The sequence below is a fragment of the Hydractinia symbiolongicarpus genome, chromosome 11, assembly GCF_029227915.1.
Source record: "Hydractinia symbiolongicarpus strain clone_291-10 chromosome 11, HSymV2.1, whole genome shotgun sequence".
NCBI lineage: Eukaryota > Metazoa > Cnidaria > Hydrozoa > Anthoathecata > Hydractiniidae > Hydractinia > Hydractinia symbiolongicarpus.
In genome coordinates this window covers 26,904,704-26,921,145 of record NC_079885.1, presented here as the reverse complement: position 1 = coordinate 26,921,145, position 16,442 = coordinate 26,904,704, and the positions used below count along the sequence as shown (strand labels likewise).

Genomic DNA, 16,442 nt, shown 5'->3' with positions numbered 1-16,442 from the left:
TTTAAACAAAATTTGGCACAGTTAATAAAAAAAGTATGCTGAAAATGATGGTCACATCAAAATTTTGATTTTTTGTCAACTAAATGCTGTTTAAAACCATAAACGTTTCAAGCGCAAGACTTTTAACTATGAATGATCAGAGCTTCATGCACAAAACCTCTTCGAATATCTGGCACGATAACACAACGAATTAGCAGGTTGTCATCAAATATTTTGGTAGCGAGCGGAAATTCTTAGAGCCCCCAGGGCTTCTTGTTTACTTTTTGTAATGGCGTTGAGTACATTTTTAATCATGAAAACAGTTTCATTTTGCATTAAAAATTCACGATGTTTCTTCATTCTATATAGATGCTTTTATAAAGAATAGCAACAAAAATATATGCTTATAAGAACTTATAGTATTCCACCCGCTTTAAAATTACGCGAATGAAATACGGCTTATTACCATTTTAAAGGGGCTTAGGACGGCTAAAAAATTTCCTTGATTAGGTCTTTCTACATATCACATCTTTACGATTTTTGTGACCACCAAAGAACCTTTTTACAACTTCACTTTTCAAGAAAATGACGAATCATTATGAAGTCAAAAAAACGTAATGGCTTTTTGCCAATTAACACATTACATGACTTCCTGTCCGGTCCGCACATCATAGGAGAAGCCTAGGATCGAGATTAGCAGAGAATGAAATTATGAAAGTATTAGTCTGTTTATCTATATTGCACATTGTATTTTATTCGCAAAAAAGTTAAGCTTGCAAAAGTCGACAAATAGTAAACATGTTATTTAGTAACTGTTGTCGTTGGTTCAGCTAACAGTTGTGTCATTAAAAATCATAAAAAATGTTTTTCACATGTACGAAATTAATAATTATTTTCTCTTTTTTTGCCGCCCTACCTCTACATACTGTCGTTGTGTTCGTAGAATGCTTTAACATCCATGTCAATTACCCTTTAAAGTTGACTCTTCTTAGAGGGTAAAATTTTCATTTACAGAGGGTTTTTGTGCTTTATAGTATTTTTCTGGCGCTGTTACGGCTATTAAAATCTAAAATTAAAAGTTTTGAATTTTACATTTCAAAAGCCACACCTGAAATCTTCTAAATAACCTTAAGATAACCAAAAATCTCCCAAAATTGTTTATTCTGTCAGGCATTTAACTTCTTCTTTTTTTTTAGTATTTTTATCTTGTTCAATCGTAAGTAGTTGTTACCACCTTAAGTTTGTTAATCTCTTAAAATATTGAATGGTTTTATCACGTTTTTGAGTGCTTTCCTCCTTACTCGTGACCCTAAAACCTCCCATTTCTCACCTTACAAAAAGCGTAGTATTCTTACCGAGTAATGTGCTGGACGTCACGAAATGCGACACGCTTTTTTTTATTTTTCTTAAGAATATGCTTTATAAAGATATTGGGCTTGGATTGTAGAGTAAAAGCACAGGGATCTATTGTTTGAAACAATAGAAAAATAAGAATATTGGCCAGCCTGGTTAGCTTTCCTTACCAACTCTCCCTATTCCGCCGGTTTTTAGCTCGGATCAAATTCAATAAAAACTTTGAAAACTCACTGATCAAACACCTACACAAACGAACTTTAGGAAGAAAAAAAGCGGAAGGAAGAAATAGGATGTTTGCACTCAAACAAACAAACAAACAAACAAATAAACAAAACATTTGTAGTAACAGATGAAACAATATTAACATTCTGGGTTGGTAAGAAGTTATACTATAAATTCATTAGATGATGTTTCCTCCCTACATTAACTGAAGACTAACGAGAAGGTAAGGCAAACCAGTCTGCCTTCATACTAACTTATGCTTCCCAAACATTACTTATCTTTCTGCTTCCTTATGCTCTGTCTTTAGATGTATTCTCTTTTGTTTTTGTGTGCCGCGCTCACTTGCGTTTGGGGTGGAGACCCAATTCTAGGACAAGGTAAGTATTGTTTCGTCTTAACTTACATGATCTCTGCGTTTAGTTTATTGAATCAAATTTTTTTCTTACTTAGATCCACTTCAGAGTCCACAACAGTCTATAGATCTCACCTTTGGTGATATGATGTTGACTGCTAAACAAAAGGAAGCTTTAAAGTCTGGTAAAGACATGGGTGGAAGTTCAAATGCTTTTGCTGCAGTAACGGGAAATAATCTTCGATGGACCAATGCTGTCATTCCCTATGAGATTGATTGCTCTATCGGTAATGCATTGTTGTCGTTGTTTTTGTAGATGTTTTAGTTCTTGTTGATAATGTTTTTTTAATGTTGTTATCGTCATTTTAATCGTCGTTGTTGTTGGTGTTGACTTTTTTTTGTCGTCGTAGTTGTCGTTGATTTGTTCTAATGTTTTCGCCATTGTTGTTGTTGTTGTCAACGTTGTTTTTGTTGTCGTTGTCGCTGTCGTCGTTGTTGTCTTCATCGTAGCTGTTGTTGTTGTTGTTTTTGTTGATGTTTTCGCCATTGTTGTTGTTGTTGTCAACGTTGATTTCGTCGTTGTCGTTGTTGTCGTAGCTGTTGTTGTTGTTGTTTTTGTTGATTTGGTTTTCAGACCACATATTCTGTGATTTAGAGAATCTTGCGGACGCCGTGGATTCAGTTAACAAAGCAATGGCAGAATGGGAAGCGAAAACATGCATACGATTTGTGAAAAGAACGAACGAAAAATATTTTCTCAAATTTTTTAGAGATACCCAGTAAGCAATAACTTTCTTGGTATTAATCCCATCTGTAAAGCTGCAGTAATTTGTTTCTAACTTTTATGTACTTACAACTTGGTCGTTGTAATGATCTCGAATGATCTCGAAAAAACAAGCAAAAAAAGATTTGGATATCGATCCACTTTAAAAATTGTCACCATGTCTAGCTTGCTGTATTTGTTCTCAACAGTACAAATGTTTATCAATAAAATCACCAGCTTCTCTTTCGAGTCGTTTATTTTACAGATTTCTTAAAGTTATGATTGCATTGTAGTTGCTGGGGAAATGTTGGTATGTCGTCATACACAAGAATATCTGTCGGTGACGGTTGTGAGTATCAACATGTCATGACTCATGAGATCGGTCACGTGGTAAGAAAGTACCCACATTTTATCCTTTTTGACTTGTTTTGATGTTTAATCCTGGAATTTTTTAGCCTTAATTTTCGGTTATGTTCGTGAAATGCAATTTCATCCGTTTAAAGTAACATTACACGTATTCTTTAAAAAAACTTGTTCCTAGATCTTTTTTTGTTCTCTGATGTGGGTGCTTGCGCTATCCACATATGAAAGAACGAAAAAAGTCCTGGGTACGAGATGGTTCTTTTAGTATTCTCTTTCTTTAGTGCACTCTCTTTTTTTGCAGGTTGGTTTTTATCATGAACAAAATCGAAAGGACAGAGACCAGTTTATTAAAGTTCACTGGGAAAACATAGTAAGCTTGTATATCCCTCTCATGTTTTAAAAAGCTCTAATGAATGTACCGGATATATACAAGTCACTGCTTTTTCAGGGTCGTTTCAAAGATGCATTCGATATTGTGAAAAACACAGACTCGCTTGGAGTCCCTTATGATTACGAATCCATCATGCACTATCCCTGGAATGCTTTCTCATCGAATGGTAAAGACACTATAAGTCCGCTTAAACCTTTAAACGGAAAGACTCCATATATTGCTCTTAGCAAGGCGGACGCTCAGCAAACATCTCTCATGTACAACTGTCCAGGTAAGAATATGGTGGAATTTACATGGTGGAGTCATAACTCATCACGTTTATATAAACTTCCACTTTTCTGTCGAAGACAAGAAAATAAGAGGTATATGATATACTGTAATTCCTAACCAATAAATACTTCTATTGACGCCGCCATGTTCCTTTTTAGCTATCGAGCGAAAACGCAAACAATCAAGAATGAGGCGCCATATCGGTGATCTTAAAAACAAACGTGATATTAACGGTAAGATGAATAAATAAAAATCTTGTTTGTGCTCGCATTTGAGAAGAAATTGGCTTTTATATTTTGAAATATTTTTTTATTTTTAGATTGTGTTGACAAAAACAAATACTGCGCAGATTGGGCTAAGCACGGACAATGCTCAACAAGTACATATGTTCAAGAGAACTGCAAACTAAGTTGTGCATCTCCATCATGCAAAGGTGAAGTTTAAAAAAAATAGGAAATATGAATTATAGTAGAGAATTATTGAAGTTTCTTATAGCTACTCGTTCAGATCTGATTATGTCAAAGAATAACAAAATATAAGCAAAAAATGAAACAATAGTGATTTGTAACTTTACCCTGGAAATACATTTGTTATTTTTGTTTACTTCTCAGGAAGCAATTGTATTGACAGGAAACAGTTCTGTCCAGACTGGAAGAGAAGTGGTCACTGTAGCACCAATCCGACTGTTGCCAGATTGTGTCAAAAAAGCTGCAACCCAACTTGTGCAGGTAAAAGTTATTTTAACTTTTATCCCAGGTCTCATAACAAGATTACAAAATAAACTAAATCTTTATACATAGGAACTACACCAACCCAACCTCCTACCCAAGCCCCACCAACACAAGGACCTGTACCAACAAGCAGACCGAAAGGAAAATTTTTAGGAACAGGTAATTTTGTAATGGTTGGATGCATTTTTAATCTCTTTTTTTACTATTCTCTTTTCAATGTTTAAACTTATTAACACTAGACTGGATGTCATCGTTCTTAGGCTGGACATATCAGCCTACGCCGTCTCTTTTTAGCTTAATCTTAATTTTACACATATCTCTTTGCAGGAAAGTTGTGTGTTGACAATAATGCACAATGTTCAACTTGGGCTACACAAGGCGAGTGTCAATCTAATCCTGGTTGGATGAACAAAAATTGTATGAAATCCTGCAAGGTGCAAGACTGTGACAATGGAATTCAACGACCACCAGGCCGATGTACAAATCCTCTTGGTTTGGCATGGGATGGAACCAATAATTTCAAAATTCCTGACTCAGCATTTTACTCACCATCGCACCTTATTCCAGGTTTGCTCATTTTAAAAACTTTATCAAGAGTGTGGCGTCAAAACTGTTAAGATTTGGTACTATCCAACGCATTCACGCAAAACGTTTGCTTGTGCGCAAACTTTAGTACAGAAATTACGCGCAAAACATTTACCGCAAAGATTATCAGGGTCTGAATATAAAAAACTGCGTAAATTTTGGTCAGCATTTGTTTTCGACATTTTAAGGTCAAAGGTGGTAGCACTGCCGTTGTTATGACAGTGTAGATAAGGATATTTAGTTCAGTAAATTATTTTGTAGAATGTGATGCAGAGAATAGGTAAATTCAGAGTTTGAGAATAAAGCCCGCCTTTTACGCCGTGAATTTTGTTTTCAGAAAGTCCAGCTTATCATTGATTAGTTCTTTTTTCAGGAGATAGTAACAATTTCAGGTCGATAAGTATTAAATTTCGTTACATTGTTTTTTGTTACCAATAAAAATGAATATCGATAATTAAGCGTGTAAACAATAGTAACGCAAAAAGTTTTGTTTTGTTGTGATAAAAATAATATTTGATGACATGTTTACATGAACTCAACAAATTTTAATTTGTTACTATCGCTTGAAATTAATTATATAAATAAGGGGAGGGAGAAACTTGTGGGCAAGTTAATATGCGCCAAATACATTCATATTGTTTTTGCGCAAAAATTAATACACTTAATTATTTTTCGCGGGACAAAAATTAATGCTCGCAAATATTAGTACGAAAAAGGTAGTAAATACACAAGCCTGTTGTTTAAAATGGCAAACTAAAAGTAAGCAAGTCATTTGTTTTATTTCTCTGCTTCAGGTACATGGCAAGCACATGCGAAAAACGCTCGTCTATATTACAAAGACGATCACACAAACAAAAGAATCGGAGCCTGGTGTGCAGAGTCTCATGATTCCGCTAAATCAGCAAATGGCTATGTGCAGGTTGATTTGGGTCAAAGGAAAACTATAACATATATAGCAACTCAGGGTAGGCTTTTGTGCAACTTAGTTCCCATTGCTCCTTTAAATATTTCACTTCCTAGATTTCACACAGTACCAGAGGGAATAGTGTGCTTTTTATATATTTTTAGGACGAGACAAGTATTTCGAGAGAGTTTCAAAGTTTAAAATTCAATACAGCGACAATGGATCAAACTTCCAAACATACCAGCATAACGGCGCCGATAAGGTAATCAAATAGTCACGAATAAATCTCCTGTCCTGTTCCTTAAAAGTTTTTTTTTGTCATTCCCCGTTGCTAGAGATCTTTCGCACAAACCTTGGTGTTTCTCAAAGACCTACGGGGACAAGAATGAGCCCCTCTACCTCGCGGAAATAACCTCGTTTATCTGTATGGACCTATAAAATTTTGAAATATGTTTTATTTTGAAGGTATTCGATGGTAATTGCGATCACGTGACTCCAGTTCTAAACAAGTTCACCAATCCTATACAAGCAAGATATGTTCGTTATATCCCAATCGAATGGAACTTTCCGTGCGTGAGAATGGAATTGTACGGTTGTTAATGTGACGAAAAAATAAACTATAATGAATAAAAATTTGTCATTGCTGCAAGTTGTATAAAAAATATAGTTAAAAATACGTATGGGTTCGAGCATAGATTGTTAATCTCTGCAGCGATTAACTAAGCTCTGAAAACGTTCCTTCAAAGCACGCAAAATACAAGACTAGTATTATTTCTGTCACTGATTCATTGATATACAACCCAGTGGTCATTTATTGCGTTTTGACAAAAAGGGGTCGGTAGTTCATGCAACGGCTATACCTGCGGATCAACAAATCCCATGTAAAGAAAGTAGGGCATGCCATGATAGTGAAGAAATGGGATTCTATAACATTTATAACCAGAAAATGATCGCCACATTATTTTTACAGTTTGAGTCGGTTAGTTATTGTGGCGTATTATTATTTTCTTAAGCACACATGGCGTTGGCCCATGGTCCCCAAACTTTATCTTATATTCATCAAATTTCAAAGCACTATGGTGCGTTGAATTTGATGAATCGAATAGAGTCTACTAGATATCCAAGTTATCGCCGCTTTTGTTTAATTGTTATACCCATCGCCTCTCGCATTTTCGGCTTAACGACTAAAAATGACGGCTGAAATGTCGCAATGTACTTCGACATTTTAGACTAATTACAAATTTGTCCCCTGGAATTCCTTTAATCATGAGGTAATTTGATGACAAGGGTCCTAAGAATTAGGCTGTAAATTCTGTTGTCATGGTTATATTATTCAGCTAAGTGGTCTATTAAGTAAAACCACATTTGCAAATGGGAAATAAACAGCTTAAACGAGATGGGTCGTCACAGGTTAAGTCCGGGGGTACAAGCTGCAAAACAAAACAATATAAATACCTATATATATTTTTATTATGCTGTCTCACCTTGTAACAGATCATTACAAATGAAAATATAAGAACACAATTTGAAATTATACAACCATTTCGTCCCACATATTTTACTAATCGAGTTTCGCAACAAGGCTCGCTGATCAATCAAACGGTGAACTGATATAGTTTGACAGAAATTTTATCTTTTTATGCGAATTAAAAAACCACAAAAACGTACGTTGTCACAGCCTGCTTTCCTTCGTATCACGAAACACACAGAAACAAAAAGTATGCTCTTTTAACAGCTACTGAAACGATCATGAAATCGTAAAAATATCGCCACTTACGGGATAGTCTTCAAGCAACTTTGACAGAAAATAATGGAGTAGTAGGGTAGTTCTAGGAGAATGTTTTTGATGTTCAAATAAATATCTTTCTTGTAGTATTTCGCAAAAATATGTCATTGACAAACTGGTTGTATAAAATCTGTACATTTTTACAAACTATAAATTTTCCTCGCGTATAAAATACATTCAAATACTGTGTTTTTTTATCAAGTTACTAATAGCAACCATAAACGCACGTTGTTTCAAGAATGACGAAATCCGGTGAACTGAATTACAAATTTTCCTGCAACAACAGAAAAAATCAACCGACCCATGTTTAGGTAAGTTGTGTATGTTTTAACACCGCTATTGAGTTAAGAAATAACTTCAAAACGGGTCTATTTAATAATTGTCTTTCTGAGCTGTGCAGCTCTTTAGTCTCTTTTTTGTACTCGATTTCGAGTCAACTTTATACATTTTGGACTTCATTCGTAGGTTGTGAATTGCAATGTTTTTTCGTTCTTTAGTTGTCACGTGACTGCTTCTTCAGCTTGTCTTTCTATCACCCAAGAATCAAAGACCTCCCTAAAAAAACAAAGATACAACACATTAATATATCCAGTAAAAAACCACAATGCAAGTAAAACATAAAGGACGCTGTTGTTTAGCATACACTCTTTATAACAACCAGGAAATTTGGCTTCAGCCTTAGGTGTTCTTATTTTTTTAATTGTTCTTATTTTGTTCTTAAATTTTTAAAAATATTCAGTTTATAGTACATGGCAAATTCTTGCGACCTTATATCATAACTTTCGCTAATCACAATAAACGATTCTGTGAAAAATATTGCCTTCAAATAATTTTTCCAGGTTTTCAGTGAAATTTTAGACTTTTTCGGCCTCATTGTTCTTATAAAAATGCAACTTAACAGATTAAATCAAGTTTATGCCTACGACTTATAAACAAGTCACATTAAAACATTCGGAGAAAATAAATTCATGTAACCAATTGTCTAAGGGAATCAATTTTCGCGAATTTTGCGCCTTTTTTTAAATTTCGCAAAGATTAGCTCCGGCGAAAATCATCGGGGAATTCGCAAAAATTAGCTCCGGCGAAAATCATCGGGGAATTCGCAAAAATTAATTCCTGCGAAATTTATATTTTTTTCCCTTTTTTTCTTCTAATTTACCAAGAACTACATGAAACTATGTATGTGAATTTCGTTATTTTACGTCTCCTACATTTAAAAACCCCTAAAAACGGTATAAATCGAGAAACAGTATGTTCGACGTCATTAAATTAAAGAAAAATGTCATTAAATTCGTTTTCGCGAAATTGATTTTTGGCTATGTAATTTTAAAAACAAAACAGAAAACATTTAATCTAAATCCCGGGTGAGATTCAGTTTCATGGCGCTTGTTTTGATATCATCAAACAGTTTAATGACAATTGTTTGTTAAAAGTGATCAAATTTTGGTGTGAAAAATGTTTTTACTTTTTTCTCATTCCTTTGGGAAATAAAATGCCCTCCAATTAATAAACATTTTTAGTTGCAATTTAGAAGTTGTAATAAAAAGTATTCGGTAATTTATTTAGTTTATATATTTTTGTTATAAATTCAACAACAATTGTGTCAAAAAACTGTTTACAAAATTTATTAAAAAAATCAAAGACACATTAACGTTGTTAATAAAAGGTAATGCGTATTCACTATCTTCGTTAAGAGAGAGAACACAAAAGTTACATACCTGCAATACAAAACCAAACACTCGTTACTGCAATACTGTCCTCCTCTTTCGCGAGTTATTTTAGCTGGCTTGTTACATGAAGTACGAGCACACAAACGTGGACCACTCGGCTAAATGAACAGAAATATAAAGTTGAGTAATCTTACTTGCATTCGCGCATTAAGAATTCGCGCGCGCTGAGGTTAGGTGCGCAAATTAAAAACTGAACGAAATGCGCGCAGATAGCTCGGTTAAAACAACAGCGCAAAATAATATGTTGGTGGCCAGCAAACTTAGTCCGTAATTTGAGAACTTGAGCATAGTGCTCACCATTGTAGAGTTTTTACTATTGTAAAAATTTCTTAGGGAAGTCCAAACCTTCTTAACCACTAATATTGCCATCTCCACGATCAATTTCCCGGCTCTGCTTTTAAAATATTTTTTTTGGGAATTGATGACTGAACTTGACACGCTTAAAGTCTCTTGAAACGAACAAACCAAAAAAATTATTTTGATTTTAATTTCTCCAAGTTATTTTTTTCATCTTACTTAACCTGACTATTCAAATCTTCTGGAAATGTTTTTAAGTTACTTCTTATTTTTAAATGATTCTGCGCCTCAATATCTTTTTAAATCGTGTTCTTAAAAGTCTCATATCATTTGTTACGGACAATATTTTGGAGTAAACTCAACTTTATTAAAAATATAAAAGACTACAATATTTTACAAAAAATAAATAAATAACTCGAGCAAGTGCTGAATAGAACATTGCGCGCAGACTAACCTGTCCATTCTCTGTTGTTGATTTTTTTGGAATTTTAAAAGAACTTTTACTGACTGTTGGAGGTGGCGACGCAACGGGTTCCGGAGCAACTTTTTTTGGTACGGGCTTCTTCACTTCTTTCACTGGTTCAATTTCTTCAATCATAGAGATCGTCGTCACCTCCATTTTAGTTTGTCGTCCACGTTTCGTATTCTCCTTAGTTTTATTCTTCTGCACAGCTTTCTTCTCCTCGGATATCTTCTTTTTCAATTCCGCTGCTCTTTGGCGCATGCGTATTATCGCGCTTTCACTATCCTCGTCCTCCGACGAACTGTCTGACGAAGGAAGAGAAGGAGACTTTGGATAATCTTCTGTCGCGAAACTTTTCGGTTTTCCGCTTCTCGGTTCTCGGCTTACCGGACTGTCAAGTATAGTTTCAATTGGAATCTCGTCACTCGCCATCACTTCAGCAATCATATCACGATCGATTGTTGTTTCTATAGTTTCTATGGTAACAGGTGGTTTCTTGCGCACGGGCGATTTTTTCTTCTTCTTCGTGTTTGTCTTCTTTGTTTTTTTGGGAGATGCGGGTTCCTGAGTTTGCTCATCATTAAAAGGTGGGGAGTGCATAGACGTATTCTCTGCAACTTCCTATAAAGAAAATATGAACAATGTTGAATTAGAAGTGTTCACTAAAGGCTTCTAGAGACTGCTTCATATTTCGAAAGTTACCTTAGCAATTAAATCTTTGTAATTTTTTATCTTAACATCGTATTCAGCTTTTGCAGTGCTGTATGTATCTTGGTACACCTACAAGAACATAATTTTTAAACTCAGTTAACCTGGTACCGCACTTTCTAGGGGTAAAAAAAGTGTCACATGCGGCATATCTCGGGTAACAAACGTCTATGCTAAGCCCCTTAAATAACACCAACGGGAAACACTAGAAAACCAAATAGAAACCATAAAAAATGAACACCTGTTTTGAAAAATACATAAATGAAAGCCAATTTCAATAAAACATATTTCAGCAGCTCCATTATAAGGCTAAATTGCTCTTAATTCAACGGGTTAAAAAAGCATTGAATCTGCTCTTAAAACAGCTACTTTTGCATGGTTTGATCCTCCTCTTGGATCTGCCAGACCTACTTGATCAGAATGTCAGCTGTAATAATTTGTATTACTTGAGTGTAAATTAAACATTGGTAATTTTCATATCAAGTTAAGAAAAACAACTCAAGGGTTTTCAGAAAACTTCGAATCATAGCAGACTTTACCTAAAAGATCCTACCTTTTTCTCACTTTCATCCAGCACTTCCCACATATGTGCCACAATCTTCGACAGTTCACCAAAAGTCAGCTGGAGAAAAAAACATCGGAAATCTTTATTCTCAATAAGGAGAGGCAAATGAAGCAACTGTCAATCAAAGTGGTTCAAGTAAAAATGCACAAACGATAAAAGCAACTGCTCCATCAAAGGGGGTTTTAGTAAAAGTCACACACGATAAAAACAATTTGTTATGCAAAGCGGTTTTAAGTAAAAATACAAAAACGATAACATAAAGGTACCTGTGGCTGCTTCACTCTCACTTCACGTTGCCTGTCTCGGAAAAATACTTGATACGCTAACAGTGGTCTAAAAAAAAGTTTAGCACAAAGATGTAAACCCTGGCAAGTCTTTTCTTAAATATTTTATAAAGTAAGTATCTTTTGTAGAAGTTTTGCAAGCAGCCAATGAAATTTGATAAAAATTTTTTTTGCATGAATGCATCTTTGAATTCATTTTATTAAGACGAAAGTAATGGAAGCAGAGCTTGAAAGAATTATTGATTTTTCGTGAAGTCATCAAATTTATATTTGAATGCACCACACTGGATAAATATTTCAAGGTAAAATCTTAAATTTTTGCAAATTACAGAGATTTTCACAACATTACTTTTTATCTTTATTTACCCAGAGTAGCCTCTTCAATTAGTGTTGGTACTTGTTAGCCGCATGGATTTTGCAAGCGGGCAATATGGGTTTTTAGACATTCTGATTGGCTTAGCGCTCTTAACGACGGGCCGATATGGAGTGGTATTACCCGTCGTCGAGAAAAATGGTAGATTAAAATGTAAACAGGCACGAAAAACAAGTTTTAAGAAGCATCGGGAAAGATTATATATGTAACTCCCACAATACATTTATAGAAAAGAACATTTTCATAGGATAGAAACAACAACAATGTCAAATAGTTTAACAGATAAAATAACCAGATTCAGCCACATTCTGTCTGATCACATTCTATCTTTATCTAACTTGACGGTTAGCAAATACAATAATAAACTGAAAATATCGCCCTCAGTCATTGCACTGGAGGTCGGCACTTAGACCTTCAGCGATTTTTGCGGTACAGCCTGGGGTAATCGGTTATTATTGTATTATGACCAACAAGGATCATGCAGAGAGGTTTCTAGTGCATTTAAAGGATCCTTATGGACTAGGAAATACTATGTAGACTAACAAAATTTTCTGTAAATTACCTTAATGATTTATAATTCCCATTACCAAGAGATAAACTTACTTTACAGGTTCTCGTTCGTCTTTCTTCTTCTTTTTAGATTTACTTTTCTTCTTCCCTTTTGGTTCAGCTTTATTTGAAGAAGCTTTTCCAGTATTTGCTTTCCCCTTCTTTGAATTTTTGAAAACAGTCTCAGGTTCAATACTCAGTCCTGGCACTGCATTTTCTGACTCATGCTTTAATTGTGATAAAGGCAAAGAATCTTCATCATCATCAGTACTAATAGTTCTTCTCCTTGGAATGAAGTTAGTAATATCCTCATCATTATTTTGTGACATATTCTCATCAACTGGACTTTTTAAAGAATCATTTGAGTTCTCGTTAAATTCTCCTGTCAAATCATTTTCACTAAATTCAATTTCTTGGCCCTCTTCATCGTCATTTTGTTCAACGTCCATTTCTTGTTCATCTTTCATAATTGTATCAAAATCGTTGATAACACTACTCACTGACGTGTTAACAATTTGCGATACAGGGTGAACTTGAATTTTCTTTTCACTATCGTAAACACCAGTGTTAATAATTTTTTCTCCTAATGTTTTATTTAACGAAGGCAAAAACTTAAAATTTTGGGTTTTGGTAGGATTTCGTAAATTTTGGAGTTTTTCTTTTAAGGCTTTTGTATATTCTTTTTTTGTTACAACTGGATTAATAATACTTACAGCATCTGGTGAAGATTGTCCATTGTTATTTAAATTTTGTTGATGCAAGTTTGTATCAAGTGAAAGTGTTTCAGATTTTGTTGGGAGCATAGCAGATTGAAAGACGTTATTTGATATAGTTGTTGATTGTGATATATTAATCTTTTCAACAGATGGTTGTGCAGTTTGTTGAGTGGCATTCGGTGGTTTTGCCTGCTGAATTATATAACCCACACGTTTACCATTCACTTCTGTCACAAACATCAAACGTTGATCAGCAGTTTTAACTATTTGTCCTTTGAGTTGTGAGTTTTGTGGCATTTTTAACATGACAGACTGTTTTGAATTGCCATCCATGTTACTACTCACAGCTTGTTGCTTAACTGATTGAAGTTCAGGATTTATTTGCTTAGCAGACATGTTTGTGTTTGTGGAGTTAACCACATTAAGATTTGGGATATTTTCGTTTTGACTTTGTTGCGGAGGAATTTGAATTCGTTGTCCACCAACAACTAAACATTGCGTATTGGCTGCGCTTGAAATATGATTTGATGTATTTAACAAGTTACTGTTATTATTTAACAAAGTATTTTGTATATTGTTTCCCAAAAATTGGTTTGGTGAAGAATTATTCTGCAAGTGACTGAAATTCAATTGATCATTAGCGTTACTGTTTAAAGGTTGGTCAAGTGTAGCTGCTAGCTGTTCTGTTTGCTTCATAAGTTGACTGATGGGAGTATAAGGTGTGCGATCTTCACTTGGAGATATAATAGGTGGTACCAATTGAGGAATATTTAAAAGTTCAGACTGTGGAAAAGCGGGATTAATATCAGTTGATAAAACATCATCATTGAGATCACCCACCAAAGGGAAAGGATCATTGGGCGGGAAAATCAAATCATCGGCCATCTAAAATATTTAATTCATATATTAGAATCCAATTTTTATGCAAAAAGCCTTTTTTCAAGAAGCTTACTAACTGACCAAAATTTAAGAAACTTTTGAAATCAGAAAAAAATGTTAATTTTATATAAGAATCTGTACAGAAAAAACAAGACAGTTCATAATTAAGGGCTGCTACTGGTTTAGTCTTTTGTTAAATATATTTAAGAAAACAATGGCAACCCTTTTTAACACATTGTATTGACAAACATGCAAAGTGTATAACAGCCTATGTAAAACCTTAATCATTTTCATGCGAAAAAGAAAAAGAATATCCTTCTACATTAAATAAAAATAGAACATGTTGCTGAACCATTTTCATTCTCAAAGCAACACAACTGATATTCGTTGCATGTTTAGTTAGCGTCATTTGTTTGCATGTTTAGTTAGCGTCATTTGTTTGCATGTTTAGTTCGCGTCATTAGTTTGCATGTTTAGTCAGCGTCATTTGTTTGGATGTTTAGTTAGTGTCATTAGTCTGGATGTTTAGTTAGCGTCATTAGATTGGAAAGGTTTGATACCTGTAAAAACACAATCAAATATTTTAACACTCACCTGGCTTTGCTATTTTTTCCAACTAGATGCCACATTTATAATTTTATGTTCTAATAATATATTTATGTTCTTAAACAAAATAGAAAAAAGCATTTACAAAACAAGTTTTAATAAAATATTTTTACTAAATGTCATGAATGGTCATGTTATCTATTTTCACTCACCACCAAATAGAGTGGGTGATTTATGCTAATTTATGAGCATATCAAGGTTGTCCTTAAAATAATTGTTTGACATAACCTGACCTACCTAACATAACATTGCTGAAAATTATACTTAAGTAATATGGGAAATAGGGAAAAATTTGACCAACTTTAGTGTTTTATGCCAACCATATCAATATGCAACAAACTGATTACTGTACAACCACTCTTGAATAGGGGAAAGGATCAGCAGTGCCAGGGAAAGGATCGGCAGTATTATCAGTCTAGGTTTTTAAACATGCCCAGTATGGCGAATTGATGGTAACAACATGTGTTTATTTCGTTGTTGGCATAGTGTTTGGTAACGCAAAGAGTTTACATATGTTGACATGATTTTCTTTTTTGTTTGTTTTTTTATGATAAACTAAAACTATTTTGTCCATCAACTGGACTGAGTTCTTTTCCGTCACCCAGGGTTATGTCAATCAATTGTTTACTTAAGTAGAGCAAAATGTTAAAATAACATTGTGGCAATATATATTTGTGTAATAAAGCATATAGATAGATGTGCATATCTTACATGGCTAGCCCCACAAATTTTAAGGGGTATACCTTATCTATTATGTCCAGGAGGGGATACGGCTTAGATGGGGAGTCCTACACTATTTAATGCTCATTTTGAGCTATACGCAGACCCAATTAGGTTCCCGCGCTCTACCAGAAAACTCCCTGCAACATCCAACTGCCCACACAGTGTGCCATATCCCCAATTTCCCTCACATCATCATCATCATTCTCGGCTTAACGTCCGTTTTCCATGCTAGCATGGGTTGGACGGGGTATATTAATGACCCTCTTCACATGACTTGGGTTAACCCGGGGCTATGGTAACTTCTTTTTTTCAATACAGTAAATGAGCGAACAACTTAAACCGTGAAGAGATGTATTACTGTTTCGTCATGTCACAAGTCAAAGTCGTTTCTCATTTTCTAACTCTGTGCAACAAAAAAGCTCTAAGAATGAAAGATTCTCAAAGGACATTATATTACTCCTTAAAATAACACAGAAAACTTTGAAGAGGGGAGTAATTATTCCCTGCCCTTACATAAATGAAAATTGATGTTTACTTTTACACAATTATGTAAAGTCACTTTTAAGGGGCATGCTTAGGGTGTTGGGTTAAATCTAGGCCACATATTGATATTTATTGTAAAAATAATATGGGACAAAAGAAAAGATTAAGATGTATACAGAGAATTCTATCTCGTTATTGTAAAGAGATCTGAGATGAAGGACGAAAACTGCAAAAACAGATGTTTAACTTATTCTAAAAGGAATGCATGTGACTCTTTAAGGGGTTTGAAAAGACTAAAAAAGGCATCACTTCACCTAGCATCTGCATCTTTTGCCTGCCACACAGGGCCTACTGCAAAAAATGT

At 34.5% G+C, this 16,442-nt stretch overlaps 2 protein-coding genes across 3 annotated transcripts; one reads left to right on the top strand and one right to left on the bottom strand.

The window, feature by feature from the left end:
- The first annotated feature begins 1,696 nt into the window (after positions 1–1,696).
- LOC130614442 (zinc metalloproteinase nas-14-like) lies at positions 1,697–6,549 on the top strand. Its single transcript, XM_057435873.1, has 15 exons — positions 1,697–1,780; positions 1,865–1,934; positions 2,008–2,196; positions 2,565–2,688; positions 2,966–3,062; positions 3,337–3,405; positions 3,484–3,697; positions 3,855–3,929; positions 4,016–4,129; positions 4,308–4,424; positions 4,497–4,586; positions 4,755–4,994; positions 5,807–5,977; positions 6,081–6,178; positions 6,382–6,549. Exons 2-15 carry the CDS (start codon positions 1,865–1,867, stop codon positions 6,514–6,516), a joined length of 1,803 nt encoding a protein of 600 aa, XP_057291856.1. The 5' UTR covers positions 1,697–1,780; the 3' UTR covers positions 6,517–6,549.
- Positions 6,550–7,368: 819 nt separating this feature from the next.
- Positions 7,369–16,145, bottom strand: LOC130613884 (myb-like protein AA). Of its 2 annotated transcripts, XM_057435238.1 has the most exons (8): positions 14,861–16,144; positions 12,726–14,272; positions 11,732–11,798; positions 11,454–11,522; positions 10,895–10,972; positions 10,184–10,813; positions 9,421–9,530; positions 7,369–8,257 (listed from the first exon to the last, which is right to left on the bottom strand). In XM_057435238.1, exons 2-8 carry the CDS (start codon positions 14,270–14,272, stop codon positions 8,203–8,205), a joined length of 2,556 nt encoding a protein of 851 aa, XP_057291221.1. In that variant the 5' UTR covers positions 14,861–16,144; the 3' UTR covers positions 7,369–8,202. The 2 variants fall into 2 exon arrangements, with proteins under 2 accessions (XP_057291221.1, XP_057291222.1); XM_057435239.1 differs by lacking the exon at positions 10,895–10,972 and having other exon boundaries at positions 14,861–16,145.
- Positions 16,146–16,442: the final 297 nt, after the last annotated feature.

What these genes read in the sequence shown, in the direction of transcription:
- LOC130613884 (XM_057435238.1), bottom strand. Translation starts at nt 14,272, where the DNA reads ATGGCCGATGATTTGATTTTCCCGCCCAATGATCCTTTCCCTTTGGTG. An exon ending in GACGAACGAGAACCTGTAAA is followed by an intron (nt 11,799 to 12,725) that starts GTAAGTTTATCT and finishes ACTTTTTTTTAG; the next exon opens with ACCACTGTTAGCGTATCAAG. An exon ending in ACAAAGATTTAATTGCTAAG is followed by an intron (nt 10,814 to 10,894) that starts GTAACTTTCGAA and finishes TTTTCTTTATAG; the next exon opens with GAAGTTGCAGAGAATACGTC.
- LOC130614442 (XM_057435873.1), top strand. Translation starts at nt 1,865, where the DNA reads ATGTATTCTCTTTTGTTTTTGTGTGCCGCGCTCACTTGCGTTTGGGGT. An exon ending in TGAGATTGATTGCTCTATCG is followed by an intron (nt 2,197 to 2,564) that starts GTAATGCATTGT and finishes TCTGTGATTTAG; the next exon opens with AGAATCTTGCGGACGCCGTG. An exon ending in TCTCATGTACAACTGTCCAG is followed by an intron (nt 3,698 to 3,854) that starts GTAAGAATATGG and finishes GTTCCTTTTTAG; the next exon opens with CTATCGAGCGAAAACGCAAA.